The sequence below is a fragment of the Zingiber officinale genome, chromosome 2A, assembly GCF_018446385.1.
Source record: "Zingiber officinale cultivar Zhangliang chromosome 2A, Zo_v1.1, whole genome shotgun sequence".
NCBI lineage: Eukaryota > Viridiplantae > Streptophyta > Magnoliopsida > Zingiberales > Zingiberaceae > Zingiber > Zingiber officinale.
In genome coordinates, this window is record NC_055988.1 from 166,787,576 (window position 1) to 166,803,165 (window position 15,590).

The window sequence follows — 15,590 nt, forward strand, 5'->3', positions numbered from 1 at the left end:
CCTCCGACGCTCAAGTCAGGCAAGCAAGCAACAAAGCAGCGGCTCCAAAAATCGTAGAATGCGTACCTCCGGCGAAATCTGCGGCTCTTTATATAGAGCGGTGAAAGAGCCTCTACACGCCCACCGAGGCGCGTACGTGTCCGCAGCCCATACCTCGGTATGTGCTTGTCAGAAAACTTACCTGACGCCATACCGCTACAGTCCAACCATGTCTTCGATGGGACAACAGAACACCTTGTTGTCAGACTTGGAGTATGGCCTAGCCATAGGACTTGACGGCTGTCAGAAGATGTTCCTGTCCTTCTTTACCCACCACCGACCGGGACGTCCGTCCGGCCGGCTGGACGAAAAGCTCCGTCCGGACGGCCCTCATCCCCTGCGCCGGCCGGGCGGCACGCCCATCACGTCCCGCCTGTCATTTGCATTGATATGCTGGGGAGACTTCCGGGCGGGTGCTACGTAAGGACTGTTAGCAGTATGTCACCTTCTCTTAGGCCTTCCACTTGGCTCTTAGCTATTGTTTCATTGAGCGTCGGAACCCCAATCCTTGTCAGGGCGCCTTTTACTATCAGATATTTACTGGCAAACCGATCGGCTTGCCCTTTTCTCATGAGTCCGGTCGGCTCACCCTTCTTCGACGGACCACCTGGCCTTTTGACCTCCACGTGGCGTTGACCCCTCGTTAGGGGGTCCCGGGCTTTTACCACCGGATCACTTGCCTTCCCCTCGAGTCTAGTCGAAGGAGGCGAAGTCCGACTGACTGGACTGCCGATCTGATTGAGCAACGATCACTGCATTAGGCCGTTCGGCCAGGCATAGGGATACTCATCCGTTCGGCGATATCTTGTCCATGCCTTGTGTTCTCTTGGAATCCATGTCCGATGCTCTTCCCTAATACCCATCACGTGCGCTGCGCACGGTAAGGGGAGCTCATTAAATGCAGCCAGTATCCTGCTGACACGTGGCAATCGTGCGTTTGTCAGAGTATGGCGGTGACGTCACTTCCGATGGGACATCCGCCGTTTGAAATGAACGGCTGGATGATGACCTCGTTATCGTCGACCTGGATCGGACGGTGTAAATTGATCGCGGCCGCCCTTATAAAGCTCCCGACCCCAGCTCTCCGCCGCATTTCGGCCTCATCTCCTCCCGACGTTTCGCTGCTCCTTTCTTCTCCGGCGACCCCACAACCCCCTTCGATCATCCTCTTTGCCCGTAAGGATTCCTTTTCCTTGCCGCCTCTCCTTTTTTCTCTCTATTAGCTATTTCTTTCATCATCCCGCATTCTTTCCCTGTTTTTATTTCTCCCTCCTTCCATCACACGTCCATCCCTAGCCTTATACCATGACCAATACCTCACAGCCGACCGGCGGTGCTCCGGGTCTTTGGTATTCAGCCATGGAAAGCCAGTTCAACGAGGAGGACGCCTTGCGCCTCACTCGAACCTATGATCTACCGACCGACCACCAAATAGTGTTAGCCACACCGACCGATCGACCTCATGAACCGCCGCTCGACACCGTTTTATTCTTCCGAGACCAATTTTTGGCCGGGCTACGCTTTCCACCCCATAAGTTCTTCTTACAAATCTGTAATTATTTTCGCATTCCGCTCGGCCAGGTAGTCCCTAACTCCATTAGGCTGCTGAGCGGAGTGATAGTCCTTTTTAAACTGAACAACATCCCCCTCGACCCTAAGATTTTTCACTACTTTTTTTATCCCAAGCAAGCCGAGTGGGGTACCTTTATTTTCCAATCTAGGATAGGCTTCGTCCTCTTTGATAATATGCCGAGCTCCAACAAACATTGGAAGGAGCACTTTTTCTATGTGTGTTTTCCCGAGCGGCCAACTTTTCGCGATGCCGGCGCAACCGGAGCTCGGCAAATTTAGAGGCAATGCAGCCTACCTTCATGCGGCCGAGCGGTTGGTGGGTCAACGCTATCACATTGACAAGCTGCTACTCCCAGGAGTAATGTACATATTTGGCCTGTCTTCCACCCCAGCCGATCTGCCTTGCAGCATGAGTAAGCGATTCTCATCCCTCCTTTTTCTTTTGTTCTAATTGATTTAATCTTTGTTTCTGCAGCTGAAGTCATGTGGCGTGCTAAGGCGACCGAGAAGCTCAAACTGAAAGCCGCTCAGATTGAGGCGGTGAAGAACAAGGAGGTCGCCGAGCGGGGCCTTGATCCAGCCGATTCGACCGGCGAATTAGGCGAGGGGACCCAGGATGCCCCTGAAGCCTTAGCAGCTACTACCTCTCACAACGAGGCAGCGGGCGGCACAGAACCTTCTACCCAAGCCAAGGTGGAGGGTCGTTCGGCCGATGATGTTCCGCTAGTCACTCGGAAGCGCCGACGACCGGAATCTGCATCTGCCTCAATTCCACTTTATGATCCACAGCCCGAGCGGGGCGCGGATGCTCCGGTGTTGTCCGGGACGGTTTCCCTAGAGAGTACCCCGACCCTACATGGCTCTCCGAGGGCAAGCTCCGAGGTGCTGCCGTCCAGCCCTTCAAGAACTCTGCGCCGTATCAGGCGTTTGGGCGAGCTTCCTTCCTCGTCCACCGGTGGGCCATCCGGTAAGACTGATGCTTCTCAGGGCGAGCCGAGCGGCTAGAACTTAATTAAAACCGTCCTACACCTCCCCTCGGAGGAATACATGGCTGCTGCTGATCGGCCAGTGGTCCCCGAGCAGCAGATCACCTTGATGGGCCCTCTTGCAAAAGCTTGGGAGGACGCTCGGCGCCGAATAAAAGTAATGACTCCCGGGCAGCTCGGCGACAGCAACCTTCAACAGGCCACCGGGGTATGCTCTTTTTCTTTGTTCGTGTATTTGAATTAAGTTTTTAACTCGTTCACTTTTGCTCGTAGAATTGGGTGGAGCAAATTGCCGTTAGCAATCGGTTGGCCGAACTGGAGGATGAATTGAAAAAACTCAAGGCCGCGGGGGACAGCCAACAGTCGACGGCCACTCTGGAGAAGGCCAAAAAATTACTGGAAGCCGAACGGAAACGGGCTTCCGATTTGGCGAGCAAGGTCGTTCGACTTGAAGCGATGGTCAAACAACGAGATAAGGAGATCAAGACGGCGATCACTCGGAAGCGACAGGCCATCGATGACATGGATCGAATGAAGGTGGAGATCAGAGGGCTAGAGCAACGCATCAAGGATCTGGATGCCCTTCTGGCCACCGAGAAGGAGGGCCGCTCGGCCGATCTTCAAAGATTTGATGGAGATTTGAAGGATCTTCAAGCCGCCAGCGACGCTGCCCATGCCGAGCTCAAAGAGTATCAAGAGGGGGAGTCGGCTCGCTCCGACGAGGTGAGGAAGGCATTCGTCCACTCGGATGCCTTTGGGGAGAAATTTACTGACAAGATCTCCCTCACCTTTGAAGAGGCGATCAAAGCGGCTGTGGATCACTTAAAGGCCAAAGGCCACCTGCCCGCCGAGCTGACCATCCCTCCCGAGGACCTCGCGACCGTGATGGGCGCCATCCCTGATCCTCTTTTTGATTTCGACGCGTGAGGAGTATTTCTTATGAACTTTTTTGTATCCCCGCCGTTCGGCCAAACTTATTTCTGCTGTAACCTTTTTGGTTAGCCCTGTGCTTAATAGATAATCTTTTCCTTTCCTTCAACTTTTGTTTTGGCAAGAAATTTCTTTCGTCACATTCAAGTGTTCTTTAAAACCCCTCCGCTCGGCTTCATACTCTAATACGGACTCAAGTCGATTGTTTTCAGAAAATGTCTTTTCCCCATGCGCCTGCATAGCCGCTCGGCGCGCGAACGTCGCACGCTCACGTGCTCCCATCTTTAATTCTTATTAACCATCTTTTGCTTTGCACCTTACCTCACAGAGGTTTTCCATATATTCTTGCTAAGCGAGCCGCTCGGCTGTATGTTGGCCTTCAAGCACAGGCTCTGTCGTCGGTCGGCTCTTACCGCCGGAATGTATCACTTGGATGGACATCCGCTCGGACGTTTATAGACGCCGGCTCGTCTCTCGATATTTAACGTCGGAGCTCGACGGTCTTCCGCTCGGACGTTTATAGACGCCGGCTCGTCTCTCGATATTTAACGTCGGAGCTCGACGGTCTTCCGCTCGGAGGGTATATAGACGCCGGCTCGTCTCTCGATATTTAACGTCGGAGCTCGACGGTCTTCCGCTCGGACGTTTATAGACGCCGGCTCGTCTCTCGATATTTAACGTCGGAGCTCGACGGTCTTCCGCTCGGACGTTTATAGACGCCGGCTCGTCTCTCGATATTTAACGTCGGAGCTCGACGGTCTTCCGCTCGGACGTTTATAGACGCCGGCTCGTCTCTCGATATTTAACGTCGGAGCTCGACGGCCTTTATGGCTAACTTCGATACTACCGATCGGCGCAACCCTTGGCCATCCTTTGAATTAATTTTGATTCCTGCATTACAAGGACACGGACTACTAGCATATACACAAAAATGAGTTACATTCGTGCACCTTTCATCCAGCTCGATAAGGCTGGAGATGATTTGCACTCCACGATCGATCTAGCTGCCGCCCGTCTTCATCCTCCAAATAATATGCGCCCGAGCGGAGCTTTTCAATAACCTTGAAGGGGCCCGCCCACGGTGCCTCCAGTTTGCCGACGTTGCCGACCGACTTGACTTTCTTCCAGACAAGATCGCCGACTTGGAATGATCTGGGGATTACACGGCGGTTGTAATTTTGCTTCATCCGTTGCCGGTACGCCATCAGCCGGACGGACGCCTTGGCTCTTTCTTCTTCGACCAGATCCAGCACCATGTTCCTCCGCTCGGCATTGTCCTCATCGTAATGTTGGATCCGAGCGGACTCGACGCCGACTTCGACCGGAATGACCGCTTCGCCACCATACACCAAATGGAACGGCGTGACGCCCGCCCCTTCTTTCGACGTCGTTTGGATGGCCCATAAGACGTCCGACACTTCATCCGGCCAACTTCCTCCCAAATGGTCGAGCCGGGCGCGCAGAATGCGAAGAATTTCCCGATTGGCTACTTCGGCTTGACCGTTGCTCTGGGGATAAGCCACGGACGTGAAGTGTTGCTCGATGCCGTAGCTTTTGCACCAACCCTCTAGCATCTTCCCTGTGAATTGCCGCTCATTGTCGGAAACCAATCGGCGAGGGATGCCCAACCGACAGATGATGTGTTGCCAGATAAATTTTTTGACCATCTGTTCGGTGATCTTGGCTAGCGGCTCGGCCTCCACCCACTTGGAAAAATAATCAACCGCCACTAGCAAAAATTTCCGCTGCCCGGTCGCCATCGGAAATGGACCGACAATATCCATTCCCCATTGATCGAACAGACATGAAACGGTTGATGCCTTCATTTCCTCTGCCGGTCGGTGGGAGAAGTTGTGATACTTTTGGCACGAAAGGCACGTAGATATTGTCCGGGAGGCGTCTGCTTGTAAGGTTGGCCAAAAGTACCCGGCCAAGAGGATCTTCTTGGCCAACGATCGTCCGCCCGGATGTCCTCCGCACGATCCTTGATGTACTTCTTGGAGGATGTAAGCCGAGTCCTCCGAGCTCACGCATTTCAACAACGGGCGTGAGAAAGCCTTTTTGTAAAGCTGATCACCGATGAGTGTGAACCGACCGGCTCTCCTCCTTAGTAGCAGGGCTTCATACTCATTGGATGGTGTGGCGCCCGAACGGAGGAACTCTATGATGGGTGCCCGCCAGTCGCTTGGAAATGTGAGGCCTTCCATCCGGTCGACGTGCGCCACCAACAGTACTTTTTCAATTGGCTGCTGAATGGCGACCGGCGTTATTGAGCTCGTGAGTTTGGCTAACTCATCAGCTGCTTGATTTTTTGCTCTGGGTATCTTCTGGACAACAACCTCTCTAAAATCGGCTTTGAGCTTCTCGAAGGCTTCAGCGTAGAGCTTGAGCCGAGCATTATTGATTTCGAAGGTACCAGAAAGCTGCTGAGCGGCCAACTGCAAATCTGAGTGAAGTGTTACCCGACCGGCTCCCACATGCTGGGCGGCCTGCAAGCCAGCTATGAGGGCCTCATACTCTGCTTCATTGTTGGTAGCTTTATAATCCAGCCGGACGGATAAGTGCATCTTTTCTTCTTGAGGGGAGAGCAACAATATTCCAATCCCGCTTCCGAGCCGAGTGGACGACCCATCCACATATATTCTCCACATAGCTTCCGGCTCTGAATTCTGAACTTCAGTCACAAAATCCGCCAAGGACTGCGCTTTGATCGCCGAGCGGGGCTGGTATTGGATATCGAATTCACTTAACTCCGTCGTCCATTTGATGAGTCGTCCGGATGCCTCTGGATTTAGTAGAACACGTCCGAGCGGGCTATTGGTTTTGACAATGATCGTATGCGCCAGGAAGTATGGACGAAGGCGCCGAGCGGCGAGGACCAGAGCGAAAGCTAGCTTTTCGAGCCCAGTGTAGCGAAATTCAGCATCTTTTAAAATGTGACTAAGGAAATACACAGGCTCCTCTCCGCTCGCCCTCACCAGTGCTGAGCCGATTGTCTGCTCGGTCGAGGATAGATAAATACAAAGTGACTCCCCAATAGTCAGCTTGGCTAATACCGGGAGCGAATTCAAATATGCCTTTAAATCTTCGAACGCCCGGTCGCATTCTTCGTCCCAGTGAAATTTTGTAGCCTTTCGTAAGATCCTAAAAAAAGGAAGGCTCCGGTCGGCGGTTTTGGAGATGAATCTGGACAGAGCGATTATCCGACCGGTCAAACGCTGCACTTCCCTTGTATTTCTTGGAGGCGGCATATCTTGTAGGGCTTTCACCTTGCTTGGTCACTATGTACCCCAAGAAACGCCCTCCTTTTGCTCCGAACAGGCACTTCTGGGGATTTAGCTTGACTCCATATTTGCGTAGCGTTCGGAAGGTTTCTTCCATACCCTTGAAGAGATCGGCCGCTCGGACGGACTTAATGAGAATGTCGTCCACATAAACTTCTAGATTTCGCCCGATCTGCTCTCTGAATACTTTATTCATCAAGCGCTGATATGTGGCCCCCGCGTTCTTCAATCCGAATGGCATCACATTATAGCAATAAGTACCGTCAGCAGTCACGAAGCTGACTTTTTCTTGATCTTCACGGGCGAGCGGCACTTGGTGATATCCCTGGTAGGCGTCGAGCATACAGATTAATTCGTATCCGGCCGTAGAGTCCACCAGCTGATCTATCCGGGGCAGAGGATAAAAATCTTTCGGGCAAGCTTTGTTGAGATCCCGAAAATCTATGCACACTCTCCACTTGTTGCCTGGCTTGGAGACTAATACTACGTTAGCCAACCAGCTCGGGAACTGCACCTCTCGTATATGGCCGGCCTCCAGAAGTTTTTCCACCTCCGCTCGGATGATGGAATTCTGCTCGGCGCTGAAGTCCCTTTTTCTTTGCTTTACGGGCCGTGCGTCTGGTCGGACATGTAGCTCATGCTGCGCTATGCTCGGCGAAATTCCAGGCAGCTCATGCGTCGACCAGACGAAGACATCGTGATTTCTTCGGAGGCATTGGATTAGCTCCTCTTTCTGCTTCTCCTCCAGATCGGACGCAATAAAAGTCGTGGCCTCCGATCGGGATGGGTGAATCTGCACTTCCTCTTTTTCTTCATAAACTAAAGAGGGAGGCTTTTCTGTGATGGCGTTTACCTCGATCCGGGGCGCCTTCCGAGCGGAATTGGCTTCTGCTCGGACCATCTCGATATAGCATCGCCGAGCTGCTAGTTGATCTCCCTGTACTTCTCCCACTTTGTCCTCTACGGGGAACTTGATCTTCTGATGGAAGGTTGAGACGACCGCTCGGAATTCGCTGAGCGTCGGTCGTCCCAAAATGATGTTGTAGGACGAGGGAGAGTCGACCACCACGAAGTTTGTTGTTCTTGTCCTCCTGAGCGGCTCTTCTCCCAGCGAGGTAGCCAGCCGGATCTGTCCGACCGGCTGAACTTCGTTACCCGTAAACCCGTAGAGCGGAGTTGTCATGGGCAACAGCTCGGCTCGATCAATTTGCAGCTGATCGAACGCCTTCTTGAATATGATGTTGACTGAGCTCCCTGTGTCAACAAATACGCGGTGAATAGTGTAATTGGCTATTACCGCTTTGATGAGTAGAGCATCGTCGTGGGGTACTTCAACTCCTTCCAAGTCCCCGGGCCCGAAACTAATTTCGGGTCCTTCCGCTCGTTCTTGGCTACAACCGACCGCATGAATCTGGAGCTGCCGGACGCTCGCCTTTCTAGCTCGGTTGGAGTCTCCTCCGGTCGGCCCGCCAGCAATAACGTTGATCTCGCCTCGGGAAGTATTGCTTCTATTTTCCTCTTCCCGAGCGGACGGTCGAGACCGTTCTCTGGACGCTCGGCGATTCTCCTACCTTGGAGAACGATGCCGATCGGGAATCTGTTGTCGTGGCCTATCAGCTCGCGTCCGATCGGCTTCATGAGTTCTCTGTTGCCTGTCGACTGAGGGAGACCGTCGTCCGGCTTTCCGGGGCACAAGATGAGCCACGAAGGGAAGACTTCGACAATCCCTTGTGTTGTGCGTATCCGTCCGGTGGAAGGAGCAGAACATCGGGGTCCATCTCTTCTTTGGCTTGGGCCGGGCGGCAGCTACCTCTTGCACATGGGACCTGGCGTGGGGGGATCGGATTGCTTCGGCCCTTGATCCTCTAGGCGGTTGATGAGCGGCGTGCTATTTCCGCTCGGCCGGAGGAGCCCGCTCGGCTGGAGTTTCCTTTTTCCTTGCCGCTTGCGCTTCTTCCACGTTGATGTATTCGTTAGCCCGGTGTAGAATGTGATCGTAATCTCGGGGCAGCTTTCGGATGAGTGATCGGAAAAAATCCCCGTCCACTAGGCCTTGTGTGAAGGCATTCATCATGGTTTCCAAAGTGGCCGTTGGAATATCCATCGCCACTTTGTTGAATCGCTGAATGTAAGCTCGGAGCGATTCACGGGCTTCTTGCTTGATGGCGAACAGGCTCACGCTCGTTTTCTGGTAGCGTCGGCTGCTTGCAAAATGGTGGAGGAAGGCCGTTCGGAAGTCCTTGAAGCTTGTGATGGATCCGTCCGGCAGCCTCCGAAACCACTGTTGAGCCGATCCCGAGAGTGTGGTAAGAAAAACTCGGCATTTTACTCCATCTGTGTATTGATGGAGAGTAGCTGTGTTATCAAACTTACCCAGATGATCATCTGGGTCAGTTGTCCCATTATACTCGCCGATCGTCGGAGGCACATAGTGCTTCGGCAGAGGATCTCTCAGAATATCCTCTGAAAATTGGCGATTAATCCTCTCGGGTGATGCGTCCGCTCGGGGGGCTTTCCCCTTTCTGTCATCTCGTCTAGGCATCTCATCCGAAGAAGATCCCCTATCTCTATGAGCTGGTACGGCTTCAGGGGTGCGGAATAGGGCTCGATGAAATGCAACGGTGGTCGGTAGTGCTTCCGCTCGACCACCAGACGCTGATGTTGCTTGCTGCTCCGGCCGCTCGGCTATGGCTTTCTGTTTTTGCTCCACAAGCTTGGCGGCCCTTATCTCGATCAGAGCGTCGAGTTCCTCGTTCGAAAGCGTCACCATGTGTTGTCGTCCAGTCTCGTCCATTGCTTCCGATCGGATGCAGGAGCGTTCCCACAGACGGCGCTAAATTGATCCTGTCCGAACGCTGACTCAACGGACGCTGGGCACGGGGCGCTCTCCTTGTCGCTGACGTAGATCTTCGGCCAGTCTCCCGAAGCTTTGGCGAACCTGCACAGAAGTCGGGCCGGGAAGGGGTTCCCGGCGGTGACCCTTCGACGCTCAAGTCAGGCAAGCAAGCAACAAAGCAGCGACTCCAAAAATCGTAGAATACGTACCTCCGGCGAAATCTGCGGCTCTTTATATAGAGCGGTGAAAGAGCCTCTACACGCCCACCGAGGCACGTACGTGTCCACAGCCCATACCTCGGTATGTGCTTGTCAGAAAACTTACCTGACGCCATACCGCTACAGTCCAACCATGTCTTCGATGGGACAACAGAACACCTCGTTGTCAGACTTGGAGTATGGCCTAGCCATAGGACTTGACGACTGTCAGAAGATGTTCCTGTCCTTCTTTACCCACCACCGACCGGGACGTCCGTCCGGCCGGCTGGACGAAAAGCGTCGTCCGGACGACCCTCATCCCCTGCGCCGGCCGAGCGGCACGCCCATCACGTCCCGCCTGTCATTTGCATTGATATGCTGAGGAGACTTCCGGGCGGGTGCTACGTAAGGACTGTTAGCAGTATGTCACCTTCTCTTAGGCCTTCCACTCGGCTCTTAGCTATTGTTTCATTGAGCGTCGGAACCCCGATCCCTGTCAGGGCGCCTTTTACTATCAGATATTTACTGGCAGACCGATCGGCTTGCCCTTTTCTCATGAGTCCGGTCGGCTCACCCTTCTTCGACGGACCACCTGGCCTTTTGACCTCCACGTGGCGTTGACCCCTCGTTAGGGGGTCCCGGGCTTTTACCACCGGATCAACCACCATGTTTCCGTTACTTTTCTTGTATACACAAGATCCATCCAGTCACTGAATAAATCCATAAGACTGGATCACTTCATTAAATTGGATGTTCCAAGATCTCTTGCTTCATTATATGTCCATGGATCAAGTTCATGTTCACCAGAGATCAAGTCCAAAGACTCTCCCAAAAACTACCCTCCCACTACGATGAGGCATTTCTTGTGCACCATTTGTGACACGTGTTGTAGTTTCTTATGGTATCCCATTTTGTACCGTTGGTTCTAAAGTAGGCGTGTCTTCTCTAATAAGAATCACATTGGTCAAATGTCTACATTTATGTTAAATGTAGTTGTCCATTTAATTTATATTGTAGATAACATGGTGTGTGGTGTCACACAGAAGATCATGTTATCAGTTCCTGATAAATTATAATTAGTAGCTCATAACCAAGATGGATTGGGACAAACCATTAGAATGATTGTAGTATAATTTGGTATTAGTTTATCTTGACTATAAAGTTACACTAGTACACTATGTGTGTATTGAGCAGGACCATCTGAGGTTGTTTCTTTTTATACTGACTGCATAAAAGAACAAAACCTCTGTTATTATGGATGTGCGTACTCTTAATCCCGATATAATAACAAGCACATATACTTAGTATTTATTTCTTTAATTTATCAATGTGTGAGATTTAGTTCGTTAAATCAATAGACCCGATAAGTTGGGAAATGATATTATTTATATGGTGTGTTGTTGATTATAAAAAGAAATTGTGTCCTAGTAATCTAGGTTGATGATGCCCCCTTGAGGAGCTCATAAGGATTGTCATATAAACCCTGCAGGTGGACTTAGTTCGACATGACAATAAAGTTGAGTGGTACTACTCTTGGAGCTAGATATTAATTAAATGAGTTGTCAGTAACACATTTAATTAATGTGCATTCAATATCTTAAACATAGGGAGACTGACACACTCATAATAAGAAGGAGTCCATAATGTAATTTGGGATTGGTGCGATAGTTCAATAATAACTCTTTAGTGGTGATCCTGTCCGAGCCAGAAGTCAACAGACGCTGGGCATGTGGCGCTCTCCGGCTCGCTGATGTAGATCTCCAACCGGTGGCACGATGCTCCGGCTAACTTGCACAGAAGTCGGGTCGGGAAGGGGGTTCCCGGCGGCGACCCTCCGACGCTCAAGTCAGGTAAATTACGATGAACAAGGTGGCTCCCAAAGTCTCAGAATACCTCTCGAAAAATCCCCCCCTCCAGCGAAGTCTGAGGCTCTTTATATAGAGATGTGAAGGGTTTGGGCACGTGTACCGAGGTCACTAGTAGAATTTTAGCTTTTTACTTCGGCACTCTTTACTTCGGCGATTATGAATTACGAAGTAATATATAACAATCAACTTCGTTAATAATACTAGCGAAGTAAAATATTATTTATTACTACAGAATTTTAAAAACAAGTGCTTCACTATTAATTTTAATACTATTTTACTTCGGTATATTATTTTTGATAAAGTAAAAAAGTTTCAAATATATAGATAATTTTTGTTATGAAGTAAAAAAAATGAACCGGATAGGAATTAATTAGACTTCTAATTCCTATCTCAATTCTAATTGTTACTAATCTTAATTAAAATTAGAAAAAATTAGAATCTTTTTATTAACAAGCCACGCAAAAAGTAATTCCAAGCCCTAGCCCTAGAAATTACTCGTGCGTGCCGTCTCCTGCCTTCTACCGCACCTCGCCGTTTTCCCACTTGCATCTTCTTCCTCCGCGTCTTCAGCCACAGCTCCATTTTTTCAGCTCTAGCTTGTGTCTCCATCATCCGCGTCTCAAGCCTTGCATCTCCGTTCTCGGATCTGCATCGCCAGCCTGCATCTCCAGCTTTGGGCTCCTACATCCTCTGTTTTTTACGTCTCCAGCGTGCGTCTCCGTCCGCCATTTGTGCGTCTTCAGGCTTGCATTATATAGGGTCAGTCTTCTACTGCCCTCTCTTGGATCTAGTTTGATGCTTATTGAAATGTGCTTTCTAAGCTATCAGTGAATCGTTGAATCGTTGATGCTTATAGAAATCTGCTTTGACTGATTTCTAGTTCATTGTCTTCTATTCTCAAGAAATCAGTAATCGTTGAAATTTTGAGGGATTATTTAGGAATTTGATTGTTGATATATCTATTCAAGTATGGTCGATATACCTTTTTTAATATGGAAGATTTAACAAAGGGATGTTCAAGGTATCGAGGATAAACAAATTGAGGATAATAATGAACTAATTAGGTCAGGTCAAGATCCTACAGTTCACACCATAATCTTCCTACAGTTATTTGCAAATTTATACTAATTGATAAATTTTGCAGTAAATCAATTCCAATAAAACTAGACGGTGATTTTTTTTAAAAAAATTGATTCCTTTTGTTGATTACAATTTTGTTCAAATATTAGGTAGTCAATGGCAAAGAGATATGCTTGTTGAAGTTCCTAATATCTTAATTTCATATCATGACAATTCACTTCTATGTCTTCTCATAGTTTATTATTAGCTTGTATAGGATATTGATGGTTTTTACTGCAGTTGCTGCTAGGTTCTGTCACATGATTCATGGTTTTCTTCCACTAAATATCTACCTTCAATATGCATGGCTTTTCCTATTTATATATATGTCTGTAAATTTTCATTCATTATTGTGTATTGTAATTAACACATGCATGTTATTAATTAACACAACTTGAGTACGAAGATGAGAGAATCCTACAGCAGATTCATAACCTACACAAATTCTCTTCGCCCATGCTAAATGCTAATGCTAAATTGATTAGGATGCTAATGCTAATGCACCACTAGTATTGAACTGCCTTATTTTTATTTATCAATTTGCTCTTTCATTATATGTTCATATTATTATATTGTTAGTTCCCTTATATTTCATTTATGTTCTATTGCAGGAAAGAGCATAATGGGTCGTAAAAAGGAGGGGAAAAAACCTACAGTTGAAGAGCTACAAGACTTAAATGAAGATAAGCTGCATGGAGGTATTGATGCAGAGCAACATGGACTTTCTAATGAAGAAGAAGGTCTTGTAGATGTGCAAAAGAAGAAGAGAGGACCTACATTGATGGGTAAACTAACTGCAGCTGCAAGATGGGGCAAAAAAGCAAAGATTGATTATGATAACATGGGAAGGCCAGCATACAATGCAAATGGAAGGGCTTTACAATCATACATTGGCTCTATTGCTAGATCTATGGTGCCAATTAATATAAAGTCCTGGCCTGATGTTCCAGAAAACATAAAACAAAAAGTTTGGGAAGAGATCTCTGTAAGTATAAGATTAGATTTTATATATTGTTCATTTAAATTTGTTAATTTAGTTTATACATAAAGTGTATATAACAGCAAGGGTTTAGATGCAATTCAACATCTTTGTATGCTAATGCTTGTTATACTACAAATGTCTTAAGGCTGAATTGCAAGTGTTCATTAACTGCAAAAATCTGTAATGCTTAACAGAAAGTATAATGCTTGTTATATAATTTTTTCGTAATGTCTGTTATATTGCAAGTGTCTTAATTATAACAGCAAGTGTTCATTAACAGCAAGTGCTTGTTAGACTGTAATGCTTATTATACAAATCTGTAATTGTATCAACATCTCTATAATGCTTGTTATACAAATCTTCATTACCTATATACAGATTTCAGCATGTCTTAATTACCTACTGTAATGCTTGTGAGTCTGTTGTAATATTTTTTTTAGTAGAATTACTAGTAGAATTTAGTAGAAATCAGCATGTCTTAATAGTACCAACTAATATTTTTTTTTGCAGAATGTCTTCGAACTAGCTCCACAAAGTGAGACTACTGTAATGAGTTCAGCAGCTCAAAAGTGGCGAGATTTCAAAAACAAATTGACCAGCAGATTTGTATGGCCGAATAGGAAAAATCCTGAAAAGTTAATTTCTCCCCCAAGTCAGTATCAGCTCCTAATAACAGATTGGAAAGCATTTGTGGATGCGAGACTGGATCCATCATGGGAGGTATAATTTATAAATTGTCATGTTTTTTTTAAGAACTATTAATTTCCATACTTAAATAAAAAACATAATGATGTAGGTTATTCATGAAAAACAAAAAGAACGGACCATGCATTGTAAATATCACCATAGAATGTCTCGTAAGGGTTACATCGGCTTGGAGGCTGAAATGGTAAGATATATATGGAGTATTCTATTTGTTATTTTAAGTAAGTTTTTCATGTTCTTAAACTGATGAATTTTGAATTGTAGAGAGAGAATAATATAATTGCTGAAGACGAGGAAGTTGATAGATCAGTGCTTTGGCGTAAAGCCCGGGAAGATAAATCTGGCAACATAACAAATGTGGAGACGTCAGAAGTTGCAGGAAAAATTGTAAATGTTTAGTTTTATTCAATATCCATATTGCCTAGATAAATAAAAATGTAGTTTTTGGATTGATTGTTATGTCTTCAATTGTAGGATGACTTGTTGGAAAAGAAAGAGAAAGGAGAGTTTAAATCTTCTGGAATGAATGATGTGCTAACCACTGCTTTAGGAAGCCAAGAACATTATGGAAGGGTTCGAGGTGTGGGAGGGTTCGTAAAACCTCAAGTCTACTTTAAAACTCCAAGAAAGAAGAGAGAATCAGTCCCAAACACTATGGCCGAAAACTTCAAAGAACAATTGGAAGAGACTAAGAGGTTAAAGGCTGAATTGGAGAAATTGAAAGCTCAACTTGCTAGTGTTATGCCAGACAAATTTTGATTTACATGGGGTATGTTATGTCTAACTTACAATATTTGTTTGCATTTTAATATTTTATTTGGAACTTGCCCACACTTTGAAACATTTCTAACCAAGTTATATAATCTTTGAGTGCAGTTATCTCTATAAATATTTGAGTGATGAAGACAGGGCTGATTATGTTTCATTTGTGGATCCCGGCAACATACCTACATGCCCACTTGGTAAAGATGGTCGTGACATATCACAACATATTGCCGATCAGTTGAAAGCAGTGTGTAGAGACAGCATCTGCCTCATCCCATACAACACTGGGTAATATTTTAATTATTTA

General features: G+C 47.6%; 1 protein-coding gene across 1 annotated transcript; it reads left to right on the forward strand.

Annotated features, from left to right (window-relative positions):
* The first annotated feature begins 13,453 nt into the window (after positions 1 to 13,453).
* On the forward strand, positions 13,454 to 15,277 carry LOC122044224. The gene is made up of 5 exons (XM_042604750.1): positions 13,454 to 13,816; positions 14,324 to 14,533; positions 14,610 to 14,702; positions 14,783 to 14,905; positions 14,993 to 15,277. Exons 1-5 carry the CDS (start codon positions 13,454 to 13,456, stop codon positions 15,275 to 15,277), a joined length of 1,074 nt encoding a protein of 357 aa, XP_042460684.1.
* The last annotated feature ends 313 nt before the right edge of the window (positions 15,278 to 15,590 follow it).